The sequence below is a fragment of the Galeopterus variegatus genome, unplaced genomic scaffold, assembly GCF_000696425.1.
Source record: "Galeopterus variegatus unplaced genomic scaffold, G_variegatus-3.0.2 Scaffold72, whole genome shotgun sequence".
In the NCBI taxonomy this organism is placed as follows: Eukaryota; Metazoa; Chordata; class Mammalia; order Dermoptera; family Cynocephalidae; genus Galeopterus; species Galeopterus variegatus.
The window spans coordinates 77,775-97,330 of record NW_007726183.1 but is presented as its reverse complement, the minus strand read 5'-3'; the positions used below and the strand labels follow the sequence as shown (position 1 = coordinate 97,330).

At 34.4% G+C, this 19,556-nt stretch overlaps 1 protein-coding gene across 3 annotated transcripts in view; it reads left to right on the top strand.

The window, feature by feature from the left end:
- The window catches only part of ETV1 (ets variant 1), a 76,821-nt gene that overhangs the window by 46,857 nt on the left and 10,408 nt on the right, over positions 1–19,556 (top strand). For all 3 annotated transcript variants that reach the window (XM_008578061.1, XM_008578051.1, XM_008578070.1), the window contains 3 exons: positions 596–725; positions 3,389–3,577; positions 7,424–7,671. In XM_008578061.1, coding sequence (XP_008576283.1) covers positions 596–725; positions 3,389–3,577; positions 7,424–7,671 — 567 coding nt within the window. The remainder of the gene's footprint in view (positions 1–595; positions 726–3,388; positions 3,578–7,423; positions 7,672–19,556) is intronic.

Sequence of the window (19,556 nt, the reverse complement as noted above, 5' to 3'; positions counted from 1 at the left end):
CATGTTATCTTCACAATTCTGGTAGGTAGGTAGGCAGGTACTTTTCTCTATTTTGTAAATGAGCATTGGCCTCAAAGATGCTTTTTGCCCAAAGTATCATCAGATAACCCTGGATCTGCACCTGGATTTTCTTTGTCCAGTTGTCATTTCATTAAACCATTACTACTGATGCATTTGAGATATTTTCCTTTCAATAATGCTTAAAATTATATTCTGGTCTTCAGTTGATTCTTGGATAATCAGTTCTACTTTTTCTGCTTTAGTCACTGGAAATCTTTCTGAAATGTTTTCAAAGCTTACTTTCTCAAAACTGAGCCTCTAGCATTGTTAATATTGGCTAAGCAAATTACAAGTGATTCACTTTAAGTAATGAGAGAAAATTTAAGATACATTGTGTTGTATGATAAAAGCAGAAAAGGAGCATACAAAGATTCTCCAGAATCTTTTCTGCCACTGAAATTCATCAAATGTGATTTTTCTTATATATGTAAGTCAATAAGAAATGTTCATGACATTTTAAGTTAGAAAAGAACGGATGACTACTTAATTCCTAACTGCATTTCATCTTTGTGAATATTTCTGTATTATTTTCTAGTGGCTTTTCATGGCCTACCACTGAAAATAAAGAAAGAGCCCCACAGTCCATGTTCAGAACTTGGCTCTGCCTGCAGTCAAGAACAGCCCTTTAAATTCAGCTATGGAGAAAAGTGCCTGTACAATGTCAGGTAAAGTAACCAGGTATATGTATATAAGGTGGTGGTTCTTACTGGAACAAAAAGTCCAGATTAATATAAAATCTTAAGTCATGTTTTATGTGTTACATCTTCAGTATGTCACAAACTAATTAGGTAATGCTTTTAGCAGAACTCTAAAGAATTGTTTACCATCCAATCACACACTTTTAGAATCATTTTAAGGCAGTAATTTTCATCCAGATCATTAGTTGCTTTTCTACAGTAGTGATGCATCTTGGATTTGAAAAAGGGGTCTTATTTGGCACAAGCAGCTTTTGAGAGTTCCCATTAGAATGAATACATTATACACTTTAGATAGAGAGTTAGTAGAAAAAAAAAATTGAGACATTTGGCAGGTCTAAGCAGTACATTAGTTATCTGACAAGCTTTGCAGATGATCTATAAGGTGAGTTCATGGACAATTGCAATAAAAAGGAATTTCATAAGGCTTAGCAGAGGCTATTATCTATTAAAAAGCCCGTTGTTCTTCTGACGATAATAAAGGATGGTGCAGTAAAAGTAAATTGTTCATTTGTTAGAAAATTTGATAACATATATGTTCATTAAAAACCCTTCACAGTAAATTGCACGCTGTTACTTTTCATATTGGTCTCTAATTGCATAAAGTTGACTGTCTATTGAATATTACTACTTTCAATTACAAGTAGAAACTTAGTTCTTAAAAGGAGTTAGATTGGAAACTTAAGAAATGATTACAAATATGTACTCTGTTTTATGAGTTATATCAGTTCAGGCTCGTAATACATTATGATCCAAAGGGGTCTTCTGTTTTCTCATAAGTTTACTACATACATTTCTTATATCTAAGATATATAAGACCCAAGAAATTTAGATTTGTACCATCTCACGGCAGCTGACCATTGCTGAGATGTTCTATTACTATTTGTTTTTGCAAACTTGTTTTTTGTATTTGCCTTTCTAAGAGGTTCACCAGAGCATGAAATTACAAGCCAGCTCAGTTGAAACTGCAAAGCTTTCATAAAAAAGATCTTTTTGTAGATGCTAGCTATTAAAACGTTCTGGGTTCTGGGTTCAGATAAGACAATATTAATCAATCTGAGTTTTATTTTATAGTTTGGTTTTATTTTTACATTTTCTCCTTATGAATACTGTGTATCCACAGCATAATTATTTAATGTATTGAGAAATCTCTAATCAATTAATCAGTTAGATATAGAATTGACATTGCATTTCAGCATTGATCAGAATTGTGTCTGTGAAATCACTTTTGTTTTATATGACATATCTGACATTCATAAATTAACAGTAGGAGAATTGCCTGGATATTTTTATTTTCTTGTTTGGAACCAATAATTCCCACAGTGACATATAGTATGTGCAATAAATTCTGGAACTTCCCTCTCTATACAAACAATATAATTTAATACATCATTTCATGGTGGAAAAAGTAATATCCTAGGACAAAAAAAAAATGTATCTTTTTTTAATTTTCTTTTTTCGTGGGAATGAGTAAAATGAAACATTTTATAAAAGAAGTGGCTTTTTATTCAGAAATACTCACATATGTCAAGAACATAGGTGGAACCATACATAAGTTTCTTTATATGACTACTGTTTTTTTTAAAGCAAGAGTATACTTATGCTGCACATACTCCTTCACTTTTGTAAAGTATTTTTGCATTAAGGTATAATTCTGTTGTATTAATGGAGTAACAGGATAAATTATTACATATTTCAATTTGAAAAAGAAATATCTTTTAAAGAAAAAAATGTACATTGATGAATGTGTTTTATTTTAAAAGTAAATACAGCATTTTAACCTAGAAATGTCCCTTTGTTCAGATTTAAATAAAATTTGTTTTTGGTAAAATATTTCATAGATTACAAAAATTAGTTAAATCACATTCCCAAAAGCTACACATAGGAAAACAATTTAAATTCATAATATAAAATAATGCTTATTCATTTTATTCTTTTGTAATTCTGAGTGTTTAGAAGTTAGAGTATAATAAGATTTTATTCTTAATGACATTATTTTATACTCATTTTTATACTCCAAGAAAGTTTAAATATATCAGAGACATTTTAATTGGCCTCATTAATCTTCATTCTCATATGAGGAAGTTAATGCCAAGCATCATTTATTTAATATAAAAAAATGAAAATGAAGCATAAGCATTGCCTTTTTAAAATTCCACCACAAATAAAGGCAAGCCAGATATAGTCTCCATCTTATTAAGCTATTAGTTCTTGTTCTAAAATGTTATGTAATACAGAAGAATTACAATACCAGAATCATTTCATGATTCAGAAAGGAGCTATCTCACTTTCTCAAAGAGATATGACAAGAATAGATAGAAATAATATTAGTGCTTTTGTTTACAGTGAGTTTCCTTATACTAATTTGTTTGTGTGTATATATAAAAAAAAATATATATATATATAAAATACATGTTTTATTTTTATGCTGATAAAAGGTTTTGTTTTAATTATAGTATTTTCTGTTTAAGGGTATGGATTTTGAAATATGCATTTTCTGGAATTTTTTAAAAACATAAAATTTTAACTTCCTTATGACTTAAGCTGAAAATATTGTTTTCTTCCCTTGGGTTGGAAACTTTTTGACTGCTCCAAAGAAACAAATGCTCTCTTTTCTTCTGTTCTCTGGGTAGTGCCTATGATCAGAAGCCACAAGTGGGAATGAGGCCCTCCAATCCGCCCACACCATCCAGCACTCCAGTGTCCCCTCTACATCATGCATCTCCAAACTCAACTCACACTCCAAAACCTGACCGGGCCTTCCCAGCTCACCTCCCTCCGTCGCAGTCCATACCAGATAGCAGCTACCCCATGGACCACAGGTAAATTGCAGACACCACTTTTTCAAAAAACTGGTTTTAGCATTCTTGGTAGAAATTCTTATTATCAGTTCTGAAGATCTATAATAGATTTTGAATGAGCGTATTAATTTTGCACATCTTTGCAAAATGTTTTTAGAAAGAGCTTGATCTATCTAGACTTATAAATAACCTGTACAGAAGGTCACTTATAAATATTCTTTTATAAACATTTAAATTGGTTGCTAAGATGGAAAATTAATCTATATACTGACATTTGAACATTTCCCTTTAGCTTTGCTTGAATTAAATTGCTTCACTTAAACTTTAAATCAGATCATCCCATTTTTATGAGCATATGTTTGTACTTGTTCTGTAAAGTTAGGAGACTAATTTTAGTAGGTGGCTTATGGAATTAGGTTCTTTACCTTACATTGAATAGTTTAGCTGTACATAGTTTTGCAGAATATAACTTATTTGATTAAAACTATTCGCCATCCTTTCCAAGCAACAAATATTTAATGTCAGTAGACATATGACCCTGAACACTGAGAATATGCAGTTAAAGAGACAGAGACTGAATTAGTATTTCTTAGAAAGGAGTAAGGCAAGAACCAGAGCACAGACATAGAGAGCCATGCTTTGCTGGCTAATTCTTTACTCCTAGAGATAAAGAAATTTGTAGTTAAATAAAGTAATGGAAGACCTTTAGAGGTCCTGAGATACTGCTTTAGTACACAACCTAGAACACAGGTTGATTACAGCATCCCATCTTCTCCCTTCTACCTTGTACGTATATATAACCAGTGATGTGCTGGTAAATGTTTAACAGACCCTATGGGAGAAAAACTTAAAGGCTTTCTCTGTAGCATTCATTGAGTCTGTGATGTAAACACTGCCTCCATGACTGACTATGAGCTTTCACTGTGGCAACCCTGTATGTGGAGCTGGAAAAAGACTGGTATATAGTATTTCTATCATACAGATACAGTAGACTAACCTCAAGAACATAATTGGTACTGAAATGTAGTCAAATAATTAGGAAGTAATGAGTTTTAAAATTTTATTGCCTTTGCTTTTAATATATTTTTTAATTGTACAGTTATATAATTTAATTTTTAATAATGGCTGTGTTTAACAATTGGCTCAGAAAAATTCCTGAAAATTTAACAATCAGCCAGTGCAAACTGGCTGTGTGATACGCCATTGTAAAAATAACTCAGCCACAGTAATCCTCTAGATCAGCAGAAGATGTGCCACCAGCAACTTTCTGAAAGTAAAAGAGTACTCAGATCTGCTTTTTATACTTTATTTTATGGGACTCAATCTCAAAGTCAGTAACTTTTTGTTATAAAGGGATAAGATGAAAGAATTATTTCTAATGTGAAACTAAACCGTATCTTTTCTACCTTTGTTTCCATCAATAAATCCTCTTGTGCTTTAGTTATTAAATGCTTCCTATTGTCTTTCTCTTCTCACCCCATGGACTTGAGACATTGTCAGAACGTAATGGTATGTGCATCTGTGTAAACAGTTTTGTAAATACAGATGAAAGAATTCTTATTGCAGGGTGGGCCATTAAACAGATGCACATTGTGCAGGGCAAAAGGGGAAAAAAAGGATGAACAAAAAAAGCAAGTTTTATTTTGTGCACTCCTGGAGACTTCCCAGAGTTCTTGCTAATTGAGTCTCTCTTTGAATGAGTGGCAGAATTAGATTGTATAGTTTACCCTTTGTGCAGACATAGTAATTTCTTAGGGAAAATCACTGCTGAATAAGCAGTATGCCTGTTTTTAGGTGACCTAACTTGAAATACTTTAGCCAAATTCATTTTAGTTTCTCTACTTGAAGTCAAATATTTTAGACTGAGAACAGCCGGCCCGGAACTACAAGAGGGAAGCTCAGGGTCTTTTCCCGCTGCCCTCCAACTGAGTTTTGAGGACAGTACCAGCTGGCCAATCCCAGGAAAATCTCTGAAGCCGTATGTTTCTGGGGAGGATTTCTTAGAGGGCTCTGGCCAAAAAATGACAGTCCCTCCGCTATAAATGGCACATTTGCTCTGGGAACAGATCCTTTCCCCAGATAGTCCCCTCCAGCCCAGGCATCCCACCTCACTCTGGGAAGGCCTTATGGCCAGCTGGCTTGCACCCTGCTTCCTTTCCTTAGCCTCACTCCGCTCGTTGGGCCGGCCCTTTGACACATTTTCCTGAACCCAATGTGCAGGAGCCCTGTCTATTTTTCTCAGTGTTTCCCACCACTTACACCCTGTTTTTCTTTATCCAAGAGTTTATCAGCATTCTCTCCTTACTCATTAACTCTCTTCCAGAAGCTTCTTGAATCACTTTCTCCTTACCAGTGGTCAGAGGCTCATAGGAATGGCACCCACATCTTGTAGCTTCCTATGAAGCATGTGTGTTTGCTATATACACGTTCCCCAGAAGGTACCAACTGAAATCAGGTCGACTCGTAAAAACGAATGGCTTGATTCCTTACAAAGCTTTCAGTACCAGGATTATTAACTTCCTTTTAAGGCTTCACAAGTGAGCTGGTTTCTTATTTCAACTTCAAGTTACAATTTTCTGATTCACTCCTTGACAGTTCTTAATGATAATTTCTGTTTCTTTTTTTGGCTAATGAAATAAGCAAGAGAAAGGAAATGAATGCAGTGCCAGTCAGCCTAACTGTTTTGCAATATCTGAGTTTCTGAGTTTGTTTTCTGCAGGTGTAGGTGGAATTTCAGTGCTTTCCATGGCAAGAGTGAGCCTAGAGTTAAATCACAGGATGGAGTGTTCTTAGAAATGCTAACGCAATTGGTTTGCCATTCTTTAGCTTCTACCTTATTTTCATTTAACATTGCCAAAATTAAATGCTAACTTTCAAAATTAAAGTCTTAGGAATGCTTTTAGTAAGGAGGATAATGGGCTTATATTTGCTCATAGCAATGTTTTATAGGTTATTTTCAAGTACTCCTAGGGCATTCTTAGAGCACTTTTAAATCTTTAATTAATCCACATCTTTGTGGTGGGTCAATAATATTATGGATGAGGAACACAGAACAGAATGATTACATGATTAGCCAATCTTACACAGTATAACCAAGAACAAAGATACATAGGACTCACTTTCAGTCTTCTGCCAAGGCCTCAGAACTTCCTCATGACCTAACACCATGACTTGTCCCAAATCTATACAACACATACATGTTATTTTCATCTTTGGAGGTCAGCTGTACATTCATGCTTATTTTTATCAACCTGATATTTTGTTTGCAGCTATTGGAAGCCAGTGTGTTCTGTGTTGCTGTTTGACAGCAAAAAAGGTGGTCTTTTTAAAACCAGCTCGGGTTTGAGTCCCTATAATATCCGGTTACATTCTCACTAGAGCACAATGTTAATTAGGACATTGTTGACATTGTTCGTTTGTTGATTAGTTTGGTAACAGAATTAGAAGATAAAGGATGCAGCTTGAGATCAGATTCTGTTTTTTTTTTTTTCTTGAGTATAATTATTTGAGACCCTCTTTATGTTGAAGTTATGTGAACAATCCAATTGATTTATAATTGGTCATTTTAGTCATTAGGGTACACATTTGCTTAAAAGAGTACAGTGCTCTCCTATCTCTATTCAAAGTACACCTTTAACTTATGTAATGTACTGAAATGGTGCTTCAAGGGACTGATTAGTAGCCGAACAGTTCTTGGCATGAGTTAAAAACATAGTGCTACTAAGAGAAATCTAGTATTCATCAAAGATTTATACATTGGGCCAGGTGGTATTGTGTTCATTCAGTAAGCAGTTAAAAATTGTACCAGTGTTTTAGAGAATGTTCTATGTTACCATTTTATCTGAAACACGCTCTCTTATTCTCCAGATTTCGCCGCCAGCTTTCTGAACCCTGTAATTCCTTTCCTCCTTTGCCGACAATGCCAAGGGAAGGACGTCCTATGTACCAACGCCAGATGTCTGAGCCAAACATCCCCTTCCCACCACAAGGCTTTAAGCAGGAGTACCATGACCCCGTGTATGAACACAACACCATGGTTGGCGGTGCGGCCAGCCAAAGCTTCCCACCTCCTCTGATGATTAAACAGGAGCCCAGAGATTTTGCATATGATTCAGGTAGGCCCATGCTTTGATGAAATTACATTTCAGACATTGTTTTACCTCCCTGGTCACCTCGATTAGTGTTGGTATCAAGCTGTATGGCACCTAACCATTTTTTTGTGGGATCATTCTGATTTTATCCTTCATTTGAAACTATCTCTGGATATGAAGGGTTGGACTATCAAACCATTTTGTCATGAGCTGACAGTCAAAATAATGTCTGGAAATGAAACCAGCCCAAAGAAAAGTGCAATTTACAAAGTTATGCACACCCACAGGCCAAGAGAATAACATTGGAATTTTTTCTTGATTCTGTGCGCTTTTTAAAAATTTGTTTGCTGGTTTTGCTACTGCAGTGCTATTTAATAACAATGTTTACAGAAAATAATATTATTTCGTACTGGGTACTTATTGCTTATAACTTTTTTTATTAAGTTTATTGGTGGCAAAGATTCCAAGAGTCAACAAGTTAAAATTCTTACATACTAGAAAAGGAATAGCAAAGTACAGAATCACAGTTTATTCACAGAGCTTAGCTTTGTCTCAATGAGCTAGAAAGTAATACAAAGAAGTATGTCAAGGGGTGGGGGGTTCCCCAAAAGTAAGGAGGGCTTCAAATATGTTCCAAATGGTACCACCAATTTTGCCAACATTTGAACCTTGGGACTTTACAAGAATTACTTAATTCATTTGTGCTGAGGTTTTTCTTCTATAGTCTGGGGAATTGTGACATGTGCTTTTCACATGTCGGAGGCATTTTGAAAAGATGTATGAAATAAAAGCTAGTGTTTATAAGAAGGGCACCATGTTCCTGCAAAATATTATTAAATTAACATTATTGTAACTGTGGTCAATAGACAGTTGTAGACATAGAAATACTTGAGAATAGTGTAATTTCCTTTTGTCTAGATGCAAAGTTATGAACATTCTTTATGAAGGGACTATTGCTTCCCTAGTAATAACTGCTCAGTTTTTATATCAGTTCTTCTAGAGGAAAGAAAACTGTCTCCAGGTCTTGAGTTTCCAACTTGCATAAAATTAACTGCTCAGAGGGAGTCCTACAACTTAAAGTGTCTCCCTCTGGCCATCCTTTGACTACACCTTTGTATTGTGCAAGAAGTTCAAGGGTAAAGGGAATTGACCACTCTGAGGCATGTGTCAAACTTCAAGAAAGCATGCCAGCTCCTCAAGACCCATGAATTCCCTGCCCATCTGGCCCCGGGTCCACTTCTAGGGCCTGAGCAGATTCATCCCAGGCCCTGTGTTCCGTAGTCAGAGCACACCGCTCCTGTGTATACCCATAGGTCCAAGGGGGTGGCCAAGGGGCAGCTGTTTGTGAGAGGATAAGGATAGAGCTTGGATGTGTCCACAGGCCTGTGTGTGAGGCCCCCACAGTGTGGTACAATGTTGGACTGAGGGATAGAAAGAGAGATAGGAAAAGAGGTGGGCTAAGATCTGAAGACTATACACTGGTTCTCTCTCTACACTGTCCTATTTTGGGGCTAATCTTAGAGATTTCCTCAAATGCTAATTTTGACCTGGCCTTCCAGGTTGTTATTATGGCATATTTTCAAAGATGGGAAGGAGAGAACATATATATCAACTTGTTTGACTGATTTATAATTTTAAACATTTAAACATATAGTATGAGGGCTTTTGTTTGAATTCTTGCCCCAAGGTCTGTAATTTGAGTACTATCTTGAAATGTCCCACGGTGTTTTAATTTCAGAACATTTTATATCTGTTCACTGATGTCCATAATTAAGAACCTTGTAATACAATGGACTTTATTATAGATAGGATACATTTCTCTTTTAAATTTCAATTCCTGTAAACTGCTGTTATCCTTGTTCCCCAAACCACATTTTAATTTGCTGCAGTTTTATAATTCATTATGATTTCAAGAAACTTTACATGGAAGTCACTTAAATGAGTCCAAATAATTATTCAAAAAAACTTATATAGAATAGCATTTAAAAAGTTTCTTTGTGTGTTCTGTGTTCTAGAATGGTTTTTGTATGTTTAATACCAAAAAGAGTGACATCGAAACTTTCTTGATCTTGTGATTTGCTCCATGTATATCTTCTCCTCATATTTACATTATGTATACAGTTACATGTAACATGGTAAAAGGATGTTTAACTTTTCTTGAAGAAATATGAGCCAAACCAGAAAGAAATTTAAAGATTCTGATGAGGACAAAATACAGGAGCTGTTGCTGCAAGAGTTAATTGTACTATTTGTGGGCCATACATAATAGGGACTTCAGAGTCACTCACTGTCCAATCCTCAAAAGCACAAAATCACTCATCATTTTCAAAAGCAGAGTCTAGCATCCTATTTTAAAGGTATGTAGGTCTCTTTTTCAAGTGTGTCATCTGTTTCTCAAATGACTTATAAAATACTTCTTTAATATTTGAGAAGCTGCTAGTTTTAGGTTACCTTCTCTAAAGTATATTTTGAATCATCAAAGTTGTACATCACTTATATTTCTAATTTCAGTATTGACAATAGGGTACAGTTCTGTTTTGCTTGAATCATTAAATGGTAAAGTTGTGTCTTTTGAGTACAGTTTAAAGGAAATGTAGTAACAGTGTAACCAGGGCCTATGAAAAACTAATCTGTGGGGACCACCAAATTGCTTCAGTTAAGCTGACACATCTGTATATGTCATGCATTGCAATCAACAAGTATGATCTCTAAACATTTTGTTTTGTTTTCATTAGTTCTTTTTATCCTTCCTGAGAGCACATTAAATAACCTTTTAGGAAATCTGATGTATTTGTCACTGAATCACTGATTTCTTTTTTCACCTATTAATGTTGAACAAACTGCAGATTAGGAAATATTTTATATGTGGTTTAAAAACAATGCAAAAAGTCTTTTCTAAGTCAGTTAACTCAGCATCTATGATCCAAAGGTTATTCTGTCAGAAAGCCTTTAGAACTCTTTATTGCTTAATTCAATATACCATAAATGTTGTGAAAATAAAATAAGCCTTGTAAAGGAAAAGGCAGCATGATCGTGCTCTAATAAAACCTGACATTAATTATGACATGGGAAATGGAAGGTCTATTAGTTATAATTATAATTACAGGAATGAAATTTCAACTGCCGAATATTTAAGATAAAAAAAATACAAAACTACTATGTTAGTAGATATTTTTATCCAGGAGAGGAGAGAAAATCATGGATCAGAAGACAGTAATGAGATAAGAAATAGATATTTAGGGCCAATTTGGTGAACCAGTACAGTTTATATCACGATACTAAGTCCTAAAAATGTCCAGTATAATACATCTGTCCTTATCGTTTTTCTTCTCTTCTCTAGCCGGACAGTGCTGCACAAAGCGGTGCACAGGTTTCTTGTTGGTTGGTTGGTTTTCCTGAATCCAACATGATTTTTTCTTTCATACCCTTATGGCCAAGTGACCACATAAAAAGGTTAAATATGTGTTTAGTGCTTCATTTGGTGTGCCTTATGTAGTGTCCTTTATGCAATATCCCATTGTCATAGAGTCATCATGGCTGTTTTCCCATTTTCATGCTTGTATACGAGATTTTGCACATTTCAGAATGTCCAATGAGTCAGATATTTTAGAGAATTACAACAATACACTTTATTTGAGTTGTATGTGTTGGTTGATGGGTTAGTATTTTGCTTTGTTTCATTAGTTCGCTTCGCTTTTTGTATTTGATAGCTTAGGGTAGTTTTTTTAGTGGGACAATGAGCACATGAATCTAAAGTTTGACTTAAAATATCAGTACACAATGTTCACCTGCTTTGTCGAGTAATTTCACTCTCAGGAATTTATCCTAAGAAATAGTGAGACATGCACAGTGAAAGCTTGAGACAGACAGAGGGCAAAGTGTTGTAAATACACAGTAAGTGAACAGTAAAGTAAGTTATAGATACCCATACGAGAAATATTATGCAGCCATTAGAAATAAGGTTTTTAAAAGATATTTAATGAAATGAGACTACTGAGTTTAAAAGGAAAAAAAAAAAAACTATGTAATGCATGATTTATGCAAAATAAGACCCGGTACAGAAATACTCTGGCTATATATGGGTGGGGATATTATAGGTAATTGTTATTTTGTCTACAGAGTGCTTTGTATTTTAACAATGCTTACATACTGCTTTCCTAATCAGACAGAATTTGTATTCTATTTTTAAAAATCAACCCATTTAGAGTTGAAGAGACGTGTCCAAATTAATTATATCACTCCTATGAGTGAAAAGAATGCTAAGTACAGATTAACATTATAGTCTCAAATGTTGCAAGCCTAAATGACTTTCTATTAGTTTGTGTCCAGGACTGCCTTAGAGGAGGGAGGGGAAATTAGTATGCTTCTTGGTGGGATTCATGTTTATCTTCCCAAGTGCTTCACATTCCACCTTTAGTACTATGTTTCTTTGCACTTGGGGTGTGCTAAATATCTTAATCTAGGAGTTGGTAGGAGGGGTAGTACATTAATAAGGTGGTTTTAGCCCTTGAGCGCTATTCTATTATTTTAACTAGTTTAAAAGATGTTTCCCAGACATATGGTGGAGCAGTTTAATCTAAGAGTTGGGAATAAAGAGGGGGCAAGAGGAAGTTTACTGAAATAATATAATAGGGTAAAGTGCTGTATGCCTCGAGCTTAAGTAAAGGGTAAAGTAGAAGTAGAGAGTAGGCGAGAGAGCCTGATGTCATGTGGTTGGGGAAGAAAACGTTTCTGCATTCTTTAACTGTGTTCTTACTGCCACTCCTGCTGCTACTACTGAGACTTTTCTTTTGGTTTGGAGGCCTGTACCACTTATCTGATGGCAAATGTTGTTAGCACTATTTTAAATGAGGAAATTGATACAGGTAGATGTTTCATAGAATTATAAATCCTTATACTCATGGAAGCTCTTGGAAATCACCTACTTCAAATTCCTTCTCCACACCCAAGTTTTTCAGATAAATAGCTGAGGCTAATCCAAGTTAAGTAACTTACCGTCAGTTACACAGATATTTTGTGAAACAGCCAAAAACCAAGATTTTCTAATTCTTAGTTTGATGCACAGTTCGTGTTGTGTCTTTCTACATAATTATTCACAATAAAGGGAAATAATTTACAATTTGTTGCATATATGATTGATCCTTTCCTCTAATCTGGACTAAGTATTTTGTAAGTTTTTTAAAGGCTGCACATGATCCAGGGCAATAAGAGAACCAGCTTTAAAATTTTAGTTGTTTCCCCTAATTTGGGAGGAGTACATTTCACATGTGGCCCCCTAATTTTACTCTAATGTTTGGGCATTCACTGCTGTGAGGTAGGAAAATACAAGACCTCAGATGACATAATAAATGATTAAGATGAGTTCTTTCTCTTTAAAAATATACCACAATGTGGTTAAGAATTGAGATTATCAAAGAAATGACCTTTTACAATAGTTCTTCTGAAAAAGGCTGAATAATTAGAAGAAAAAGTGGCAAATTAACAGTCAACTTTAAAATTCCTTGATGGAGTGATCATCCTAGCCTTCATATTGGATTTCACTCTTATTTTCTTAATACCCTTGACAGCTCAGTGGCTTACAATTTAACTAGAACATCATTCTCAGTCTTTCATCGGCTAAATCCATTTTTCACAAGGACACTTATAAGGGACTGCAGTATCTCAACAGATGTAATGAATGCTGTTTTGAAAGAATAAGGTGCACCTTTTCCATCCTTCATTTTAAACCCATTCATTCTTCACCCCAGCAACTCCTCCCAAGTTTCCCATATACTTCTTTATCACCTAAGGGTTTTGTTAAGACTCAAATATGTTTAACTTGCATCTATCAGAACTGACAAATATGTCTGGTATTCACATAGGCCCAAGCTGGCACTTTAATCAGGAGATTTAAATGCTCTTGGGTTTCTGAAATGGCAAGAGAAGATTGTTATGTTGTAAATATCATTCTGTGTTTTGCTGTGTTGGAGATATTCATTGTAGTCAAATAGTAGGGAAAGCAGTGAAGTCATTCCTAATGCTGCCTCTAGTAAGCATGGCTTGGGCTTCTTTCAGAGCTTATAATATGGCTTTAAAGTGAATGACATCATTGGGTAACAGAGCAAGAACAAAATGATTCTTCTGTGTATCCATATAGAAATATAAATAAATAGTGCTCTATGTGTTAGGAGATAATTTATCAACTGGCTAAACTTGCACAAAACTTACGAAAAAAATAACACAATTCAGAAGAAGGCTAAAATTACCCAGTGGTTTATCTCTAAACTATTGCTGTTGTATTTGTTACTACTAGTAATATAGCAATATCTCAGAATTTGTGTCATTAGGATATATTACTTTAAAAAATGACTTATTATTATTTACTTACAAGAGGAGATATATATTCCAGGGAAGTTGACCTTCTACATATTTTCCAATAGATATCCTTACATGCTTTCTGGACAATTGTGACACATGTAAATAACCAAAACTATTGTCCAGCAAATACAAGAAATGCAGTGATTATAAAAAGGAACTGTTGAAAAATGCTAATTAGAGCCAGGTGGAACACAGGGAAGAGAAAGTACAGGAAACTAATATTTATTTTGAACATCCCAGGCCTGCCATAAACTTGCAGGCTTCATTATTTTCAAAATGGAAGGCCCTGTGATTGATAATTTCCCCCCTTTGAACATTCAAATGTCACTTACATTGAGATGATTTCACATTGAAGAAATACTTTTTCTTATTTTAGTTATTTTTTTAAATTGTATCACATTTGGGCTTCTAATGGGGGGAAGGAGGTAGGATAGTATTTCTCTACTCACATTCCTTCAGAAGTGTGGAAGAGTCACCAAGTCCTGGCCAGTGTATGTCTTCTCTTCTTCTCAGCAACCACAACAGTCTATCTCAAGGCCTGCCTGCCTCATACAGGTAAATGGGAAGGCCTAAAACCATAAAAACCAGAACATCTAGAACTCTAAACCCCTAAAAAACTATTTTAGTATAGATACTGCACATACTTCTCAAATCAATCTCATGAATTTTATATCCAGCCACTTATAATTATAAGTGTATTCCATGTATTATGGTCATCTGACTTTAAATACATTGAATAATGCAACTTATGCAACATATTAGAGATATTGCACAAGACACGAAATATTACATTCTAATATATTCACCTTCATTTCACCATTCTTATTTACATATCCGTGAACCACCTTAAAGAGTAATTCCTAAAAGAATACTGAATTTTTTTTTTTGTAAGAAAGAATGTTAGTTAGGAATTAATAATTTAGGGTATGTTCTTTTCAGTGGTTTTGCTATGTTCCATATTTTTTCTGGATGCCGGCTTATAGATCTTCTTCCCACCTGCCTGTGTCAAGTATTTCAATCTTGAGCTCTAAAATATGGCCAAAACTTTTTTTATTCTTTACCATTTATTTGTGAGGTATTAGAAATTGAAGTTAAATATTAAATTGTCATAATGTCATTGCAGATAATCCTCCACAGGTTTAAAACCAAAGACTGGGCAATTTTTCATATTTCCCTTCTTCTCTTCTTTTACAGGCATTGTGATGATCCCTTTATCAATTGCTTAGAAATATACACAGGGACCGTTGACCACAACTGTTTTCCCACATGACTTCAGGTCACTGAAAGAGAGAAGTGTTTTCTTTCCTCCAAAGTCAAGGACCAAGTTACAGATAGCTGATAAAACCCATTATCTACTTAACACTGTTCAGGATAGGATTCATTCTTCAAAAATAATTTCCATAATTGCTCATAAGTGGCTTTTTCCTCCCTAAAAACTCTAGATATGTTTAATCATTACCATCTTTAGTAATTTCCAGTGCAGTGATGATTATGGTTCCATGAACTTTGGTTTTTTGTACCTGATGTGTAACCCTCCCTAAGGCCAAGCCTTAGCCCTATGCCATTACAGAGCATCATTTGTTTATGGCCAAATTTTCTCCTGAAACATGGCAGCACATGTTTTTCCCTCCTAATTCTAAAACTATCGCTTGAAGAACTTCAAGTGGAGAATCACTTGGGAATTTTAAAGAGTTATTGATCCTTCAGAAAATGTTAGCATCCTATCTGTTTCTCTAACATCCAAAGATAACTTTCTTTTACTCAGCCAGTGATTTGTGGACTAGATCACTTAATATTTTGAATTTTAGGTGTTTCAGTTGTGAAAAGTGAGTGATGTCTTTGTAATTTATTTTGTTTTTATAATAGAGGTCATGGATTGGCCTCATAATTCGACTTTGCTTTTTATTGCTTAGTATGTTTCATTCGTTTCTGAGGTAAAAGAGCAGATCCTTCTAACCAGTGCTCTAGTTCACTATATCAGTTTTTTCTAAGAAATACTTAGATATGCTCTAAATCTACAGTTACAGTAAGTGGCATTGGCTAGTGATTTGATTTGAGAATTGAGACTACAGTCTGGATTTACTCTTTATGCATTAACACAGGTCAAATGGACAGGGACTGCATTTTAAGTCAGTAATGGAAGGCTGAAGGCTTGTCTTAAACCAATCATATCAGTTTTACCCATGACTGATTGATCCCTAGGGGCAGAGCCCTGTAAGTATTTCTCTTACATGAATGGACTCTTATAGAGTCTGGAGTTTCATTCATAAAATGGAGACTGAAAGGAAACACACATACACACACACACTCACTCGCTTGCTTGCTCTCTGGAATGTCCATTTATACAGAACTGAAGGGTGTAGTGTTCCATCAGCTGCTGCTTTTGCCAGTTGACTGGAAATAATGATTAATGCTCATTGGTCCTGCTTTGCGTGTAACTCGACACTATTTATGGCCTTGCAGTGTTGCTAATGTATAGTGAATGAGAAGGCAACATTCTCAAATCAGAAACATAAACAGGAACTGGTGGGTCTGAATTCCATTCAGATATGTCACTTCAGCGCCACAGTGTTTGTCTAACTTGGATTTTACAGTCAGGAATGGGGGAAGGGAGGAATAATCTGCTTGTGAGTTGTACTAGCTTGGAAAAAAAGAATTAGAAGGGGTGGAGTGTACTTTAAAGTGTGGGATTTTTAGTTTTTTAAACGAAACAACCAGCAGGACACTTAGGGCCGGAACTGCTTATTGCCAGTGGGTGAAATGAACATACAACTGTTTTTATAAGTGGGTCTGAGATTTGAAATTGAATGACACGATTTAAGATGCATGTTTGGCTATCTCCATGTGTGTGTGTGTTTCAAAAATGTGAACGAAAACATAAGATTTTTTAAAAGTGTGTGCATATATGTATTTGAGTGTATGTTTTGGGTTTAGAATACTGCTATAGTTTTACACTTTAAGGGTTTCTGTACTTAAGTGAGTTCACTAATAGATTAAAGGAAAAAGGAAGCATTTTATTTCATAAAATATTCTCATCTAGGATATGAATAACTTAAAATAATTTTCAGGGAATTTTTGTCAGATTAAATAGATGATTATTGTTTTTATTGTCTGTGTAGTTTGTGTGTACGTGTATGAAGTTTCTATTTAGTTGTTTCTAATGCAGTCTTGAAAATTTTACAAGGATAGGTAATTCAATGATAAATATGAAAAGAAACAAAAAACAAAACTGAAAGAATGATAAGCATGTGTCATCCTGAATTATTTAACTATTTTCTTTAACTTGGAAAAGTGTTTTTAATCTCTCCATTCTGCTGACTCTTTTTTTAGTGTGTGGATTCCAACAGTTTACTGCTTTATCCGCATGATCTGTTTTTATTTATTCTTAGCATTAAAAAATAAAACCACTCACTTTGTATGACACTGGAAATATTATACTAAATCCTGGGCCGGACATCTATTTATTGTTTGTGTCATTTTGAGTATGCTTTGTAACCTCTTTTGTCCTCATTCATAAAAAAGGGCTAATAACTCGCATCTCTTAATATTTTTGTAAGAATTAAATATGATTATGTTTGCAAAGTTACCAATGCAGTGTCTAACACATATTCAGTGTACAGACAATAAGAAAGGATTTCTGTTGACATGGTTTTGTCTTGACTGCTAGAGATTTCTTGAAAGACTGCCAATCCTTTAATAAGCCATTGTTAGTTCTAATAATTGAAATATACTATTTGGGGCTAGAGGATAAGATGAAGAAAAATACTCTTATATCAAAGCAATCATATTTTGCAAGTCCAGAAAGACTATTTTGCCATTTCTGACATAGGGAAGCAGTCATGCTGAACTTCTTAATAGAATTATACATGTTCAAAGCAAATACAACAAACCATCTTAATAATGGGGTGATCCACTGAGAAGAAGGCAGGAGGACAGAGCTGACAGTGGTGTGTTTTTTACAAATCACGTAGATTCCAGCAGGAGACCAATTCAGAATTAAGCCTAACACTAAAACCTCCACCTCTTCAGAATTTTTTTGTGGCTCATTTTGGCAGCCAATGGCATCATTTGTCATATTTTCTTTTAAACCTCTGTTAATTGTCAGAGTATAGTAATATCTAATAAATACTCAAAGTTGAAATCATGTTTATGTTTCCTGTCACTTTAACTTTATTTTTAACCTCAGCTTAATAAAACCATCACAGGCTTATAAAAGTTGTAAAATTGTGAGCTTAGTAGAACATAAGCTAATCCTGTTTGGATCTGGTCATTATTTATATGGCATACTCTCTACAAAAACAATCCAGATGCTTACAAGAGAAGTTTGTAATTTTGTAGGTAAAATTGTATACTGTTGTTTGACATGATGTAGCCTTAAAGTTTCAAAAGTGTCTCAATTTCAAAAGTGTAAGTAACTACATTACATACATATTTTTTCTCTTTCTTTTCTTTTCTTTTCTTTCCTTCCTTCCTTCCTTTTTTTTTTTTCGTACTCCTTTACTTGTACATTTTGCAGCACTGGTAGGCATATAAAGACTCACACAGTGCTCTCCCTGTCCTCAGAGTCTATTGACAATAGATTCAGTATATCTGAGCTATGGCAGAAGAAATAACTCTGCATATTTTATGTTATTTATATTCACAGTTTATTGAAAACCCTAAAGAGAGGGATCCCATCTAAGTGTGAATGAGGTAATACTAAATCTATCACTCCCTTCTTAAAATTTAAGCTATCTCCATTTTTTCTGCTTTCTTCACATAAGGTTCAGAGACTAAGATGTATGTTCACATAGTTTTGCAGCTGACAAAATAAATCCTATAAAACTTGACTTTTTTGCTGTTTGACGTGTTTTCTTTCTCACGTGAATTCAGACATACTAATACTGGGTCTAATTTTTGGAATTAGTTACTTTTAGATTTTTTCTAAAATGCAGTAATCATATGGGTGTAAAAAATTTTTCTTCGCATTAGCATTCTTTTTAAGAAACTTTATAAAATATAATTTTCACGATTGACTACACCAAATCTATTCATAAGGCAAGGGCCAAAGCAGAGTAAAAGGGTAGCATTTAAGTGACTGTATTTGTATTTAAACACATCTTTACAAAGCTTATGTTGTTTATGCACTTTAGAAAACCTTTGGACTTTAAACATAAACTATGAGATTATCAGGCAATGAGAACAAACAAACAAACAAACAAAAGCCCAATTAAGTACAAAGTTTAAGAGCAATAAAACACTTAAAGATAAAATCTGTCATAATGTTCAAATTTCTTGAATGAGATTGGTGTCATTGGTTCTTAATACAACTGAATATTTCTTTAGATAATAGATACATGTTTTCAGAAAATGTGTTGAAACTACTAGGTATGTATGCATTGAAGTACACACACAAATGCACATGTATACACTCTCAATTTTTACTGAGCACATGAAAATTTCAAGATATACCAGGGTGCTTCAGAAAGTTCAGGGGAAATATAATTGAAAGATAATATGAATATCTTCATGAACTTTTTTTTTTTTTTTTTTTTTTTTTTTTTTTTTTTTTT